Genomic DNA, 13601 nt, shown 5'->3' on the forward strand with positions numbered 1-13601 from the left:
CCACTGTCCCCACCCATCCCGACAGTGTCACCCACCGTCCTGGCCACGCCCCGACAGTGACACCCACTGTCCCCACCCATCCCGACAATGACACCCACTGTCCCCACCCCGACAGTGTCACCCACCGTCCCGGCCACGCCCCGACAGTGTCACCCACTGTCCTGGCCTCACCAGTGTCACCCATTGTCCCCACCCCCCCCGACAGTGTCACCCACTGTCCTGGCCTCGACAGTGTCACCCACCGTCCCCGTCCCGCCCCACCAGTGTCACCCACTGTCCCGCCCCCGCCCCTGCCCCGCTCCCGCCCACCTTGGCCGCATCCCCACCCAGCCACGGCCCCGGCTCCGCTCCACGTCGCGACCTCCGCCCGCAGGCAGGAAGGGGCATCGTATCTGGACCACATATACATTTTATTATTAATAATTTTTTAAACATTAAAAGATCAGACGCGGGGAAAAAAAAAATAATAATACAGGAGGGAAAGGGTGTAAAAATGCTGATTTCTGGGTTCCAGCCCCCTCTGGCCCCACACCAGCACAGGATGGGGATCTAACACAACCCCTATCCTGGGAAATGGGCATCACAAAGCCAAATCTGCATTAAAACCCCCTCCTCGATACCCAAGACACAGGGCTGAAGCAGGGAGCAGGGGTGATCTGCTGCCATCAACTCCCGTGCCTCACCCGTGTCCCAAGGGATATCCCATCTCGGGATGCAGCTGAACACACATGAAACCAGTTCCTTCCCAGCTGGAAAAAAAATTAAACTTGGGAGGAAGGAGGCAGGGAGGAGTCTTCCCTGGAGAAAGATTAATTCAAGGTTAGCTGGAGAAGGACGTTGCAGGCACCATGTGGTGGCTGAACCAGTATCTTCAGAGCTCCTGCTGCTCTGAACTTAGAGCTGGGAGTCAAACCAAAATCCCTTTTTCCCCTCCCTCCCCTGGTTTCACAGAGAAGACTCAGCCCCCATTGACCCCTTCTCCTCCTCTCTGTGTCCAGAGCTGTCGCCTGCAGGATCCTTGTGGAAGCAGTGGATCTGCCACGGAGGGACAAGGAGAAATACATCCCTCCACACTCCTCCCACTGCTCCCAGATTCTCCTTCATGCCACGTTATCCCAACTCTCAGAAAGCCGAGCAGTTAATGAGGTCAAAATGCAGCATCATGTGAGTGTAACAAACCAAAAGTACAGTTTCTGTTCTTAAAATTAATGACAAACTACATGCACATTACAAAACCCCCCCCCAAAACATCAGATAATCAAATTCTTCGTAGCAAAGGCCAAGAGAAGAGAGAGAGTAAAATCAAAAACCTGCTTCCCCTTGTCTTCCTGCTACAGACAGAGCGAGGGGAGGAAGAGACAAACACCTGGTAGGTCCTGGATAGAGAAATATATTTACTTCAGAGAATGTCTCCCCCATCTCCCCACACCCTAAAATAAGACAGGGAAAACTAATCATCAAAACCGTAGCTCAGTTGAAGCTAAAAAAACCTCTTCTCATCAGGAGTCGGCATCACAGAGCTCACATGGTACCCCCAAAAAGTGCATTTTTAGGGAAAAAAAAAAAAAAAAAGGAGTGATAAGGGCAGAGAAAACAAGGGGGAGGCAGCCCGGGAAGGGCTAGTTTTGCTGGGAAGGGCTAGTTTCCCCGGAAAGCACTCTGTGCAGCTGAGGAGGCTGCCCCGGCTGCTGCATTCTGGAAGCTCCTGTTGCTGAGGATGCCTTGGGAAAACTCTTCCTGGGCCCTTTGGAAACTGGCTCCCGTGCGCCGATACAGGGAATGCACCTGGCAACAAAAGGAGAGGGAAAAAATTAATGAAGTCAGCGTGTAGCTGTGCAATTGCTGCATACACCTTGCTTTTCCTCAGCTCTGCTACTAATCAGCTCCCTTGACAGCCAGGGGCTCCATTGCTCCCAGCATGGGATGCTGCTGATTTCAGGAGACCCTCATTTGCTGTAAAATATGGAGTTCTCAGCAAAATTGCTGGTTTCAGGCCCAAAACTACGCTCCCCACACTGTAATGGCACAGACTTAACCCAGCATTTACTGGAGGGCAGGACCTGAAGGTGCCAACAAGCATCAGGTATTTCCTTCCAGACAAATGTGGGAGAAAAGAAGCAGCAGCAATAGAAACAGGATCAGTCCAGCCTGTCCTTGCCTTCCCCAAACCTCCATTTCTGTTGTTCCTGCAGCAATCCAGTCCTGGTGTGGTCAGGCAGGAGAAGGAAGGAGGGTTGTGTTTAGAAGCCAGCATGAAGGCGCTCACTGGGATCCCACCAGGCTTTGAAAAGCCTCACAGCAGTGAGCAGGGATTTTAAGGCCTTGGATACTGAATAGAGTTATGGCCACCTCTGCTCAGCCAGGTCCAGGCAGGACAATGGGGAATGGTTTTAAACTGAGAGCAGGTTTAGATTGTATATTAGGAAGAAATTCTTTCCTGTGTGAGTGGTCTGGTCCTGGTACAGGTTGCCCAGAAAAGCTGTGGCTGCCCCATCCCTGGAAGTGTTCAAGGCCAGGTTGGATGGGGCTTGGAGCAACCTGGTCTAATGGAAGGTATCCCTGCCCATGAAAGGGAGTGTAACAAGGTGAGCTTTAAGGCCCCTTCCAACTCAAACCATTCAGTGATTCTGTGATTCTAAAGGGAGCCTACTTTCCTACCTCAAGTGTTCAAGAAATTTGGCATCGATGCAGGAAGCAGAAGCAAAAATACTTTCGTATAAATCTCTTGACCTGCCAGTGCCCCGATTCCATCTTCATTCCCCGACAGGTGAAAGGAGGCAGAAAACCCAGGGTATCCTGGGAGCAGCCTGGCCTCCAAGCCACTCACCTGCTTCAGGAGGAAGAGGGAGAGAACGGCACACAGCGTGAAGAACGCTGCCACCACCATCATGATGATGGCCACGGCCAGGTTCCTGCGCACCTCCGACAGCGCCGCGATCCATCCGCTGCGGGGAGAGGAGAGTGGGTGAGCATGGACAGCTTTCCAGCACAAGATGAGATGGAGCAGTGGAGGAAGAGGCACCCGCTGTTGCACAAGCTTTAGGGGAAAGTTAAAGGGAAGTACAAAACCGAACAGCTGTGAAAACAGGAACCCAGAGCTCATCCAGGCCCTCGTTTTGGGGGAGAGTTTCCACTGTTATTTTTAGATAAGGATCGTGTTCATCCCACCCACATTCTAGTCCTGGATCACCTCGCTTAAGCAGGAAAATCAATACCCTTGGCGCCACCGGTGACTTCCACAAGCACCTTCTCAAAATTCAGCCAAGTGGGTAAAGATAGGCTTGGAACAGCTAAATTGGAAGAGATCAGCTGGCAGGTCTGGAGCCTGGATCTATGTGTCACCCTGACAAGGATGTCAGCATTGGGAAGGGAACGAAGAGGAAGGAATGGAAGAAGTTGGTGAGGCCCTGGCACAGACTTCCCAGAGAAGCTGTGGCTGCCCCACCCCTGGAAGTGTGCAAGGCCAGGTTGGATGGGGCTTGGAGCAACCTGAGATAGTGGGAGGTGTCCCATGGCAGGGAGGTGGAACGAGCTGGGCTTTAAGGCTCCTTCCAACCCAAACCAGTCTGTGATTCCTTGATTCTAAGTTAGAGCTACAGAAAGGAGGAAATTAGGAGTTGTTGAAGGGAAGAGGCAAAGAGGATGCTGGGAATTACCAGCGCTTGGCTGTGGGTGAAAATACCAAGACACCTTACTCAAAAAACCCTCCTGGGTGCTGGAGAAAGGAATCTTTCCAACTGCTAAACCAAACATGCCATGAGCCACTGGGAGAGTGGGAATCAAGTGAGCCAAACCATCCCATCTGATGTGCTGCACAGCTTCTCACTCGTCACAGGGAAGCAGAAAGGCACACCATGCACTGCAGCCAAAAATATACGAGCTGTCTGGCGGGAGGAAACGGAGCAGAAAGCTACAGGCAGGCTCTCCCAGCCAGACTAAACCCGGAGTGCACCCTCCCCATCCCCTGTGACTCAGGCAGTGGGGAGGGAGGCCGAGGACATCTCTGCCCACAAGCCCTTCTGCAGGCAGTGGGCAAAAATAGACAGCAGCTTCACTGCTCACCTGAAGGCTTCCCCTCAGAACAACCACGAGCTGTTAACCTTTTCCCTGTTCTCCGTAACTCCAGAATCTGATCTGTGGCCAAGGCAGCAAGGCGAAAGGAAAGGCTGTGCTTTCCCTGCAGGGCACAGCTGCTGACACGAGGCTGCTGGACCTGCTCCAGAAGCCTGGGCTCACCCTTCTGTACAATGTCACTGAGAAAGGGTGAGGGCAAAACTCTCTCTGCTTGTTTCTTTGAAGCACTGTCCACTGGCAACACGCTCCAGAGAAATTCAGGAGGAGTTTGGGTACAGAGTCAGGCTGGCAGCAGCAGTATCAAGCTAAGCTGCGCCCAGATTCCAGGTCAGAGATCCCTCAGCCCCACACCACCTCTCTCAGGGCAGGCTCCAGTTTAACACAAGGCAGACATGGTCAACACTATAGGCTCAGGATCAAGAAGGAGCAAATATGATCTGTATTAAGTTAGGGAGAAGGCAGCAGAAGGGGCATGGAAGAGTTATCACAGAAACCCAGAATGGTCTGGCTTGGAAGGGACCTTAAAGCCCATCACATTCCACCCACCCTGCCACAGGCAGGGACACCTTCCACCAGCCCAGGTTGCTCCAAGCCCCACTGAACCTGGCCTTCAACACTTCCAGGGATGGGGCAGCCACAGCTTTTCTGGACAGCCGGTGCCAGGGCCTCACCACCCCCACAGGGAAGAATTTCTTTCCAATATCCAATTATTCCCACACTGCCCTCAGCGCTGGCCACGGCAGCAGCAGCAAAGGAATACACTTTTGCTGTGACTAGGATGGAAAGAGCAGAGCAGGGAGGCAGCCCAGCTGGGACCTGCCAAAGCTGTGCATGGGCTGAGAGAGGAAAACCATGGGAGAAAGAACAGGCAGCTGTCAGAAACAAGCCCCAGAGCTCCTGACAGTCACAGCCCTGGTGAGAAAAAGGATCTGTGCAAGGCTGGGACACAGCAGCCAGTGAAACCAAGCTTACCTGTCTCCCCAGCCAGGAATGCCAACAGCCTGGATGACGTAGATTGCTATTTGGCAGAAGAAGACAAAAAAGAAGACGAAGAAGCTGAAGGAGCTGTCAGACCTGCGGGAGAGATGCAGCAGGAGTGAAACCCATGATCCCTGCACAGACTCCCTGCTCTAAGAGAAAGGGAACAATTTCAGTGAACTCCTTTCTCCAGGGAAAAGCTGCTGAGGGGAGGTGATTAGGGGAGGAATTTGGGTACCCATACAACTTATATGTCCACTGAAAATCCAATGCTCTGCCCAGTGCAAGATAAAGTGAAGGCAGCTCTCTTAATACATGCAGTGTGCTCAACATTAATGTACCAAACAGTGCCTCAGAAATCAGCAAAATGAATAAAAAAATTAACTAAAAACCCCAGATGACTGGCTAAGCTTGGATTTCAATATGAAAAAGGATCACCATAATTAAGTTGTATCAGATAGATCTAATATGCTTAGAAACATAGTGAGTTTGATTCATCTAATGATGCAAAGAGCTGGAAAAATCCTGCAGGCAAAATACGATGGGAAAACAGATAAACCCAAAGCTCCTCCCACTAAAAGATACATCCCCTTTACAGGAAAAAAAAAACAACAAACCAGTACTTGCCTGAAAGCCTTGTAAATTGGTCGGTACCAACAGAGAAAGGCACAAGGGGTGAATAAAATTAACCAAAGAATCGAGAGACCGAAGTCTACGCCTCTGTCATTATCAGTTGTGAACCACGCCAGACAAGCGAGCAGGTTTAGGAGCAGGGTGATGGAATGCACTGTTTGGGGTGGAAGAGAGAGAAAAAAAACATCATTAAGCTCTTGGGAAACCCGCAGCATCCCTAATCTCTCACTGAACACACTGAGCGCCGCAGAAATTAAGGAGAGTTCAGGCCATCTAATTTCACTGCCTCCCTTGGGAGGAAAACACAGCTTAACCTAAAAGCTCATCTGATCCTGCTGCTTACGGCCAAATCTTAAATAGTTGTTCAAGTCTCCATTAAAGAATTAAAATTCTGTCAGGAATAAGCTACTCCCAAAGCATAAACTTGGAGTCCTTCACATTTGCCTTCATAAAAAAGGAGGGAAACATGACTTTACCCTTGCAGACAACACTGATAGGATTTACTGTGTGACAAAGCTCAGCTTTAGATACAGAATCTTCTTAGAAAGATTTTTTTATTGCAGTTCAAGCGATTACTTACACATCCACAAGTAATACAGCATCTTGCATATCCGCTGGTAGTCAGCTGGGATGTCTGCAGAAAAATCCTGATAAAAACACGGCTTGATGGGACACTTCTTGGGAAGGGGTGGCCAGTTGTTCTGCCTCGCTGTGGAAGAAAGAAAGGAGCAGCTCTGCACTTGCTCTTCTCTCTCTTAACTAATTCACACACCATAATTTCCAAGCAGCCATTCAGATATTGTTTAATTCATATATTAAAACCTTGGGAGAGCCTGAGGTTGGTCAGAACCTATGTTTGAGCAGGCAGTACAACAGGAATGTGACAAACTGCTGGCAGAGCGAGGCAGACCAACCTAGATTGGGGGTTTGGCTCTGGGGAAGGCAGAATTCCCCTGAAATGGCCAAAGGGTCATCACAAGTATCATCACTCAGCTCTGCAAGCCCAGATTCAGTCATTTAAAACCAAGATTAGGGGGGAATATTCGTTTGCTGTGCTTAAAAGAGCCTCAAGAATGAAAAGAAAGCTCTGTTGCTCTCAGTGAAAAGCCTTAATGTGGCAACAGCTCCGACACAGGTACAAAATTGGTGTTTGAGAACTTTTTGTGGTGAAATGCAGCTGCTGAGAGCACATTCAAGGGCAGGGACCCACCAGAGCTGGCCCTGCCTCTGAGCTCCTTTCTCATCTTGGAGGCTACAGGATGACAGGTACAGTCACAGGAGGGTTGCCACAGCTGTGAAGGACTAGAGGAAAGTCTAAAAAAGCTTCTAGAAGAGCTGTGTACACTTGGACAGGCTGAGCTTTCCCAAAATCCTGACAAACCAAGGAATCCAGGCTTCCCTGGGCATCCCAGTGACAGCAGGCAGGACACTACTCACGGTTAATGCTGGCTGAGTTGCTCTGCAGTTCCCTTTCCTTCTTCTCCAGCTCAGCTGCCTTCCTCTCTAACTCTGCCTGCTGCTGAAGCAGCCCAGCCTGTGCTGCTGCAGCCACGGCCTAAAGCAGGGGAGAAAGAGGTCAGTCCTGCCCTAAGCCAGGCACTTATGGCATCACCAGCAAACACACCAAACTGGAAGGGAAGCAGGGCAGAGGACAACACGAAAGCTCAATCTTAAACATCTTAACTCTTTCTGCCTTACCTGCTGAAAGACAAAATCAAGATCGGTGTAGAACTCCACCCGGATGTCCCTCTCATATCCCTATCCTTATCCTACAGGAAGACAGGGCTGGAAGAGCCCTCAGGAGGCTCATACACTCCATTCTCCATCCCCTGTGCCCTTCCCTTTCACCAAAGCTGTGCTTTTCTCACAGCTTCATCTACCTCACAGTTCACTTCACTGCTCCGAGCACCTCACAGCTGAGCAGTGAGCAGGACTCCCGGGCTTAGCAGGACAATTCCCTTCCCAGCTAGGAGAAGAAAGGCAAGACAGCTGGCTACCACACCTCTTAAGGATCTCTTCTACTTGTTTTGTATTCTGAGAACTGATCCTTTCTCCCAGCAGCCTCAGCCTCTCAGCTCTTTGGATGAGGTGGTCCTGACAGTCAGGTACTTGCATTTATGCTCCTGGCACTGAGCGTGTCTGACCAGACACTAGAACTAAGCTGAAAACATTAGCAGGATACATCCCACGGTTTCCAGAGGGAAGCCAGAGCCAACAGGACACAAGGCAAAGCAAGCTCTGCCACCAGAGGGACAGGGAAAAAGGCATAACACAGCTGCGTGTGTGTATTCCCCATAAATCTCTGCTTCCCAAATGGAACTCGAAAAGATCACCTGCAGCTTCCCACACACAACCCCAGAGAATCCCATTCCCCTCCTATTCCCAGAGGCCTCTGGGAGCTGCTGGAGGCCGGGGAGGCAGTGGTGAGGAGCTGCCATACCTGGGGCGTGGGCTCCACGGACGTCTGCAGAACAGCCGGCTGCGAGTGGCCCGAGGGCTGCACGGCCGGCGTCGTCCGGGCTGCATTTGTCTGCACAGAAATCAACAAGCAACAAGGTAAAAACATTGCAGGAGAAACAAAAAGGGATTTTGATCCATTTAAAGCAATTTAAATCTTGCTTTCCCCTTCTCCTTCGCCCATCTAGCTCATGGCAGCAGCCAGGGAATAAGAATGCAGCTCTCCCGGCGATCCATCAGTGGTATTGCCATGGCAGTTCAGTTCCCAGCCCAGGAACCAAATACATCCTGATGTCTCCTGCCACAAACCATCTTCCCCTTCACACTTCATATGGCTTCCCTGTGAGTCAGCAGGCAGCTGGAGACAAGCTGTTCCACGTGAGTGGAGAGCTCCAGCTGGGAGTTTTTTAGTGGTCCAGTGCAGGAACAGTTGCTTGCAGTTTGCCACACACGCCATGAGCTACATTCCATGAGGAAATCAGATGTGAATTCCTCTTTTCTTAAATTGCACCTACCAAGGGACCTTCTACACCAATAAAACCACCACAAGACACACAGAGCACAGACACGTGGCACGTACCAGCTGGGAGCTCTCGGAAAAGGGGTTGAATTCATCCAAGCCACTTTGGCTGGCGTTTGTGAGCTGTGTCACTGAGGGATCCTGAAAGGAGAGAGCACAAGGATCAATCAGCATCAGATATAGGGCAACATCACTTATATCATCAAATTGTTCGGGTTGGAAAAGGCCTTTAAGATCATCGAGCCCATGTCACCCACGCTGCCGTTCTTCCATCCGCTCACTGACTGGGAATTGGATGGGGTGAAACACAGGCTTGCCACAGGTGGATGGCCTTGGCAGGCATGGAATTTAAATATCCAAGGAGATGACTATTAGCAAGGCAAGATTTGTGGGCAGAAATAAACTCCTGTTCAGCCAAGGACAACTACAGCATGCTTCTGGCACAGGAACCCTTTGTGCAGGTTACTACTGCTTACCTACAGAAAGTTATTTCTAATTTCCAGGGATCTGCATTCATTTATCCATGGTCAGAATGCTGCTAGACATCCAGGACCACCTCTCAAACCTCACCTGCACCTCATAAAGCAAGCATAGAGCCACAAAGTACAGCAGAGCTACACAAAATGAGGTTCTAGATACAACTGGTCCTGGCTGAGAGATGTCAGCAACCTCAAATGCCAGTGATTGCTCTGAAAAGGCAAAACTCCCAGGAAAAACAAGCTGGAGATGTAACACCAATTATTTTAGGAGGTTTTAATGCTGCTGGCATAACAACTGTGTTCACTTTTACTCACAGCATCTCCCACTTGCCTCCATCAAATCCTCTGATATTTAAAAAGAGCCTCTCTGCACATCTGAGAACACCTTTCTCCCCTCACCTGCAATGCATGCAGCTATTTTTATCTCCTCTTTTCTACACACTACATTCCAAACAGAGATTCCTCTTTGACAGCCACATGTTGACCTCTGGAGTGCTCCTCACCCCAGTTACTACAGAAACAAGGTCCTTTTTAAAACTCGGAAATCCCCCTGCCTGGCAACCCAAGAGCTGGGTGTGGGTCAAAAAATTAAAAAGTGGCTTTGTATCCTTCCCTCAGCAACTCGTGTGTTCAGATCAGTCATTCTAATTTGGTGCTTAATGGGGCAAGAAGCCACTAAGGCTGCGCCGAGGTGAGAGTGAGAGGTGCAGGCTGCAGGAAAATCCCTCTGGAGCCATTCCCGGGGTTTTAGCGCAGCCTTCTGCCGAGCAGGATACACACAGAGCAGTTAATGAGTAACTCCTCCTCGACAGCAGGCACTCCCTACCAACAGGTTGCACTAGTTTATGAATCACCCTGGCTGAGGGATGGCAGATGAGGAGGATCTGAATGCTGCTCGGCGAAGCACAACTCACCAGCAAGAAAGGGCTGTAAAAAATAGGAAGCACCGGCAGAACTGCCGTGCTGGAAATAAAACTTGTGCCTTTTTTTTGCTGCTGACTCCTCTGGAAGCTTCAGCTTCACCAGTTTTGCACAGACATGGGCTGTCAGCACAAGTTTACACGTCACTTAATGCACAATAGCTGCTGCACACCAGCACAAACCCTTTAATCCCAAGCAGATGAGGCCCCAGTCACACTAAAGTCCAGCAAAAAACTACATGAGGAAGAGAAACTCCCTTAAAGGCGTGAGGAGCAGAAAGTGAAGACTGTATAACCCTCTGAAGAGCCTGAATGGTCAGGCTGGGTTGAAAGCGCTCGGAAATAAGGAGAAATGCTACAATACCACGGTAAAACACACACTTTTCTCCCCTTGGCTCATCTCCATTCCAAAAGAAAGCTGGAGGCTCATCAAAGGGCAGGAGAGCAGCACCCCTGCTTCTCTGCTCTCAGCTGCACAACAGTTTGATTTCAAAGGCAGAAAAGCTCTCATCCTACTGCACAGCTTTCAAAAAAAAAAATCACTTAATTAGGTGGTAAGGCCAAGGCACAGCCTGCCATTGTTCGAGTGTGTCTAAAATAGAAACCCAAAGAGCAGGGAATTTGCAACAAAGCTGAAGTTTTTGGTCACGTGCCTCTGTGCCCTGGATAGGGCAGGAAGGAAAACAGAGGGTGACACACAGACAGCAGCTTCCATGAGCTCAGACCAGGCAGCGTGAAGGATGAGTAAGCACCAGGAACGCAGAGACGAACGAGACGCTGCCCACAAACTTCATGTCTTACAATTATTTTCTTGTAAGCTACGCAGCAAAAGGCAGCTGACCCTCTTGAAACAAGCACAGGCCTGATCCTCGGAAAGGATCAGGAAACAGGGTCTTAATTCAGCCACAGAACCACTCCAAGCCACAATTCAGCCACAAACCTCACGTCCACAAATCAGTGATTGGCTCGATCTGCAGGATGCCAGCGAGCAGATCCCATTTGTTGCCCTTCCAACCACCACTCCTTCAAGCACCAGGGACGTGTGACATCATTTTTCACGGCTTCAAATGCCCAAGTGCAGAGTAAATTTTTGTTTGGACCAAACTACACTGACACGAAGATTAAAATAATTTTCAAACGCAGCTTAACACAAATACGAGTTGCTGTCGTGCTGTGCCAGCTGCTAAAATGTTTTGATACAACAGGTTTGTGCAGGAAATTCTATTCTTTCATTTCTTTTTTTTCCCCACAGATTAAAGAAACAAAATGAGATGACTCTTTTGACGAGATCAAGGCAAAAGAACTCAGCTGAGAATCACCTGGAACTTTACACGGTTGTCTAAATATCACAGTATTGCTCCAAATATCACCAGTCTTGCAGACTCAGAGTGCTGCCACTGCCTGGAAGATGCACTGAGAGAAACCCCAAGGATTTTATCATTAATATCTCTAAAAAGAATGGAGACTTCCAGGTCTGCCTGAAGCTTGGATCAAAGTTTTGGAGACAGCTGCCACTTCTAGCAGGTTACTGGATAAACCAGGGCAGTTAATCATCTCTCATTAACCAGTTCCAATAAGTAACAGAAAAGCCAAAGATATTTTTCACAGGACCAAAGCAGCCTATTTTATACCAAGTTTAACAGACACTGTGAACAAAGTCTCCTTAAAAGGCAAAGATCCTCATCATGTCAGTATTTGAAGAGTATGAAGCATTACACTGGGATCCTCAGCAAGGAAAGAGAACCCTGGTGCTGTGACAAGAGAGACCCACCGGTGTGATAGGACTGGGAGGGTGCAGATGCTTGTAGTCATTCCAGTGTGTGTGGAAGGGGATGTCAATGGGCAACTGTTTCCCCAGCACTGAGCCAACACCTGGATCCAAGCCCCGACCTGGAATGGGCTATCCCACATCCTGAGACTTCATTTCAAATCAGTGACAAGGCTTTGAGGTTCCAGGAAGCAGCAGTTGGAGATTCCTCGCAACCAGCTGCTGAGGACTAGGGAATTTTTCTTTATAAAAAGTCCTGAAAGGAGGATATAGAACCTGCCACAAAGACCAGATGAGCTGCAAAGAGCCGTCAGACAGGGGCATCCATGGTGTTATTTCCCATTAAAAAGTGGGCCTGACACGGGAATTACCTGCTGGAGATCACATCCAACCTTTTTTGTTTGAACAGTGAATAAAGTGTGAGCACAGCCCTGTTCAGTTCGAGATTAGGACAGCTTTAATGTACACAAAGCAGGTGAAGGGGACCTGAAGTGAGCTGACAAGAAAGCTGGAGAGGGACTTTTCACAATGGCATGGAGTGACAGGGCAAGTGGGAATAGCTTCAAACTGACAGAGAGTGGGATTAGATTTGATATTAGGACATTCTTCCCTGTGAGGGTGATGAGGTTGCCCAGAGAAGCTATGGCTGTCCCATCCCTGGAAGTGTCCAAGGCCGGGTTGGACTGGGCTTGGATCAGCCTGGGATAGTGGAAGGTGTCCCTGCCCATGGTGGGGGTTGGAACGAGATGAGCTTTAAGGTCCCTTCCAACCCAAAACACTCTATGATTCTGTGAATATTGACTTCCTCAATATGCAAAAACAACAAATCCTGACATGAACAGCGATATATTCCATCCCATGGAAGGAATATCACAGGAACACAGTTATCCCAACCCTTCCCATTCACGAGACTCACAAAAGCGTGTTAAAATGAAAGTGAGGAAGAAAGGGATTTTTTCACTCTGATTCCTCAAAGCACTCAGCCTCCTGAACAAACAGTTTCCATTTGGCCCGGCCCTGAAATCCGAGGTCAGGAATCATTCCTTCCTGCGGATCACATCTCAGCCAAGCAGTAAAGGTGAGGTTAAGCTCACAGACAGGAGCCAAAGGCCAGACACTGATTTTCACACACCCCTGCACAGGCTCCATGTCCCACAGGCCATTCCAGGCCAACTCCCTGCATAAATGACCCATTTTCAGAGCATGGAGGTTAACTCAGAGAGGAGAAACTCAGTGAACACAGACCAAGTCCTCAGTGACCTCAACAGAAATCCCCTGCTTTGGGCCCTGAAAACCTCAGCCAAACGATGCCTTAGGGACTCACTGTTTAGAGCTGAAGCACCTTAAAAATAGACCCAGAAAGACCCAGCAGATAGCCAGACCACCAGGCAGCACACCCAGGAGAGGTTCAGCAACTGATTATTTTTAATAAGCCCACAAATTAGGCATTCACGGCTGTTTTGGCATCCTGAGAGGCAGCAAACCCCCTCCCCACAGCCTGGGGGGGTGGGAGGTGAGCGGGTCTGGCAGCACAGGGAGGTAGGAGACTCCTCCTTGAGGAGACGAGCAGCCTGGTCTGGGGGAGAGACGGGGGGGTGAGGAAGTGGCGGTAGGAAGGATCCCAGAGGCAGTAGGAAGGATCCCAGAGGCAGTAGGAAGGATCCCAGCGGCAGTAGGAAGGATCCCAGAGGCAGTAGGAAGGATCCCAGAGGCAGAAGGAAGGATCCCAGAGGCAGTAGGAAGGATCCCAGCGGCAGTAGGAAGGATCCCAG

General features: G+C 49.7%; 1 protein-coding gene across 1 annotated transcript in view; it reads right to left on the reverse strand.

Moving 5' to 3' along the window:
* Positions 1 to 1374: 1374 nt before the first annotated feature.
* Positions 1375 to 13601, reverse strand: part of SCAMP2 (secretory carrier membrane protein 2) — a 13013-nt gene continuing 786 nt past the window's right edge. The window contains exons 2-9 of the mRNA XM_027657577.1: positions 8723 to 8803; positions 8126 to 8215; positions 7123 to 7240; positions 6266 to 6394; positions 5680 to 5839; positions 5047 to 5148; positions 2828 to 2945; positions 1375 to 1785 (exon numbers count right to left, since the gene is read on the reverse strand). Coding sequence (XP_027513378.1) covers positions 1639 to 1785; positions 2828 to 2945; positions 5047 to 5148; positions 5680 to 5839; positions 6266 to 6394; positions 7123 to 7240; positions 8126 to 8215; positions 8723 to 8803 — 945 coding nt within the window. The 3' untranslated portion in view covers positions 1375 to 1638. The remainder of the gene's footprint in view (positions 1786 to 2827; positions 2946 to 5046; positions 5149 to 5679; positions 5840 to 6265; positions 6395 to 7122; positions 7241 to 8125; positions 8216 to 8722; positions 8804 to 13601) is intronic.

The sequence above is a fragment of the Corapipo altera genome, unplaced genomic scaffold, assembly GCF_003945725.1.
Source record: "Corapipo altera isolate COAL_440 unplaced genomic scaffold, ASM394572v1 308, whole genome shotgun sequence".
Lineage (NCBI taxonomy): Eukaryota > Metazoa > Chordata > Aves > Passeriformes > Pipridae > Corapipo > Corapipo altera.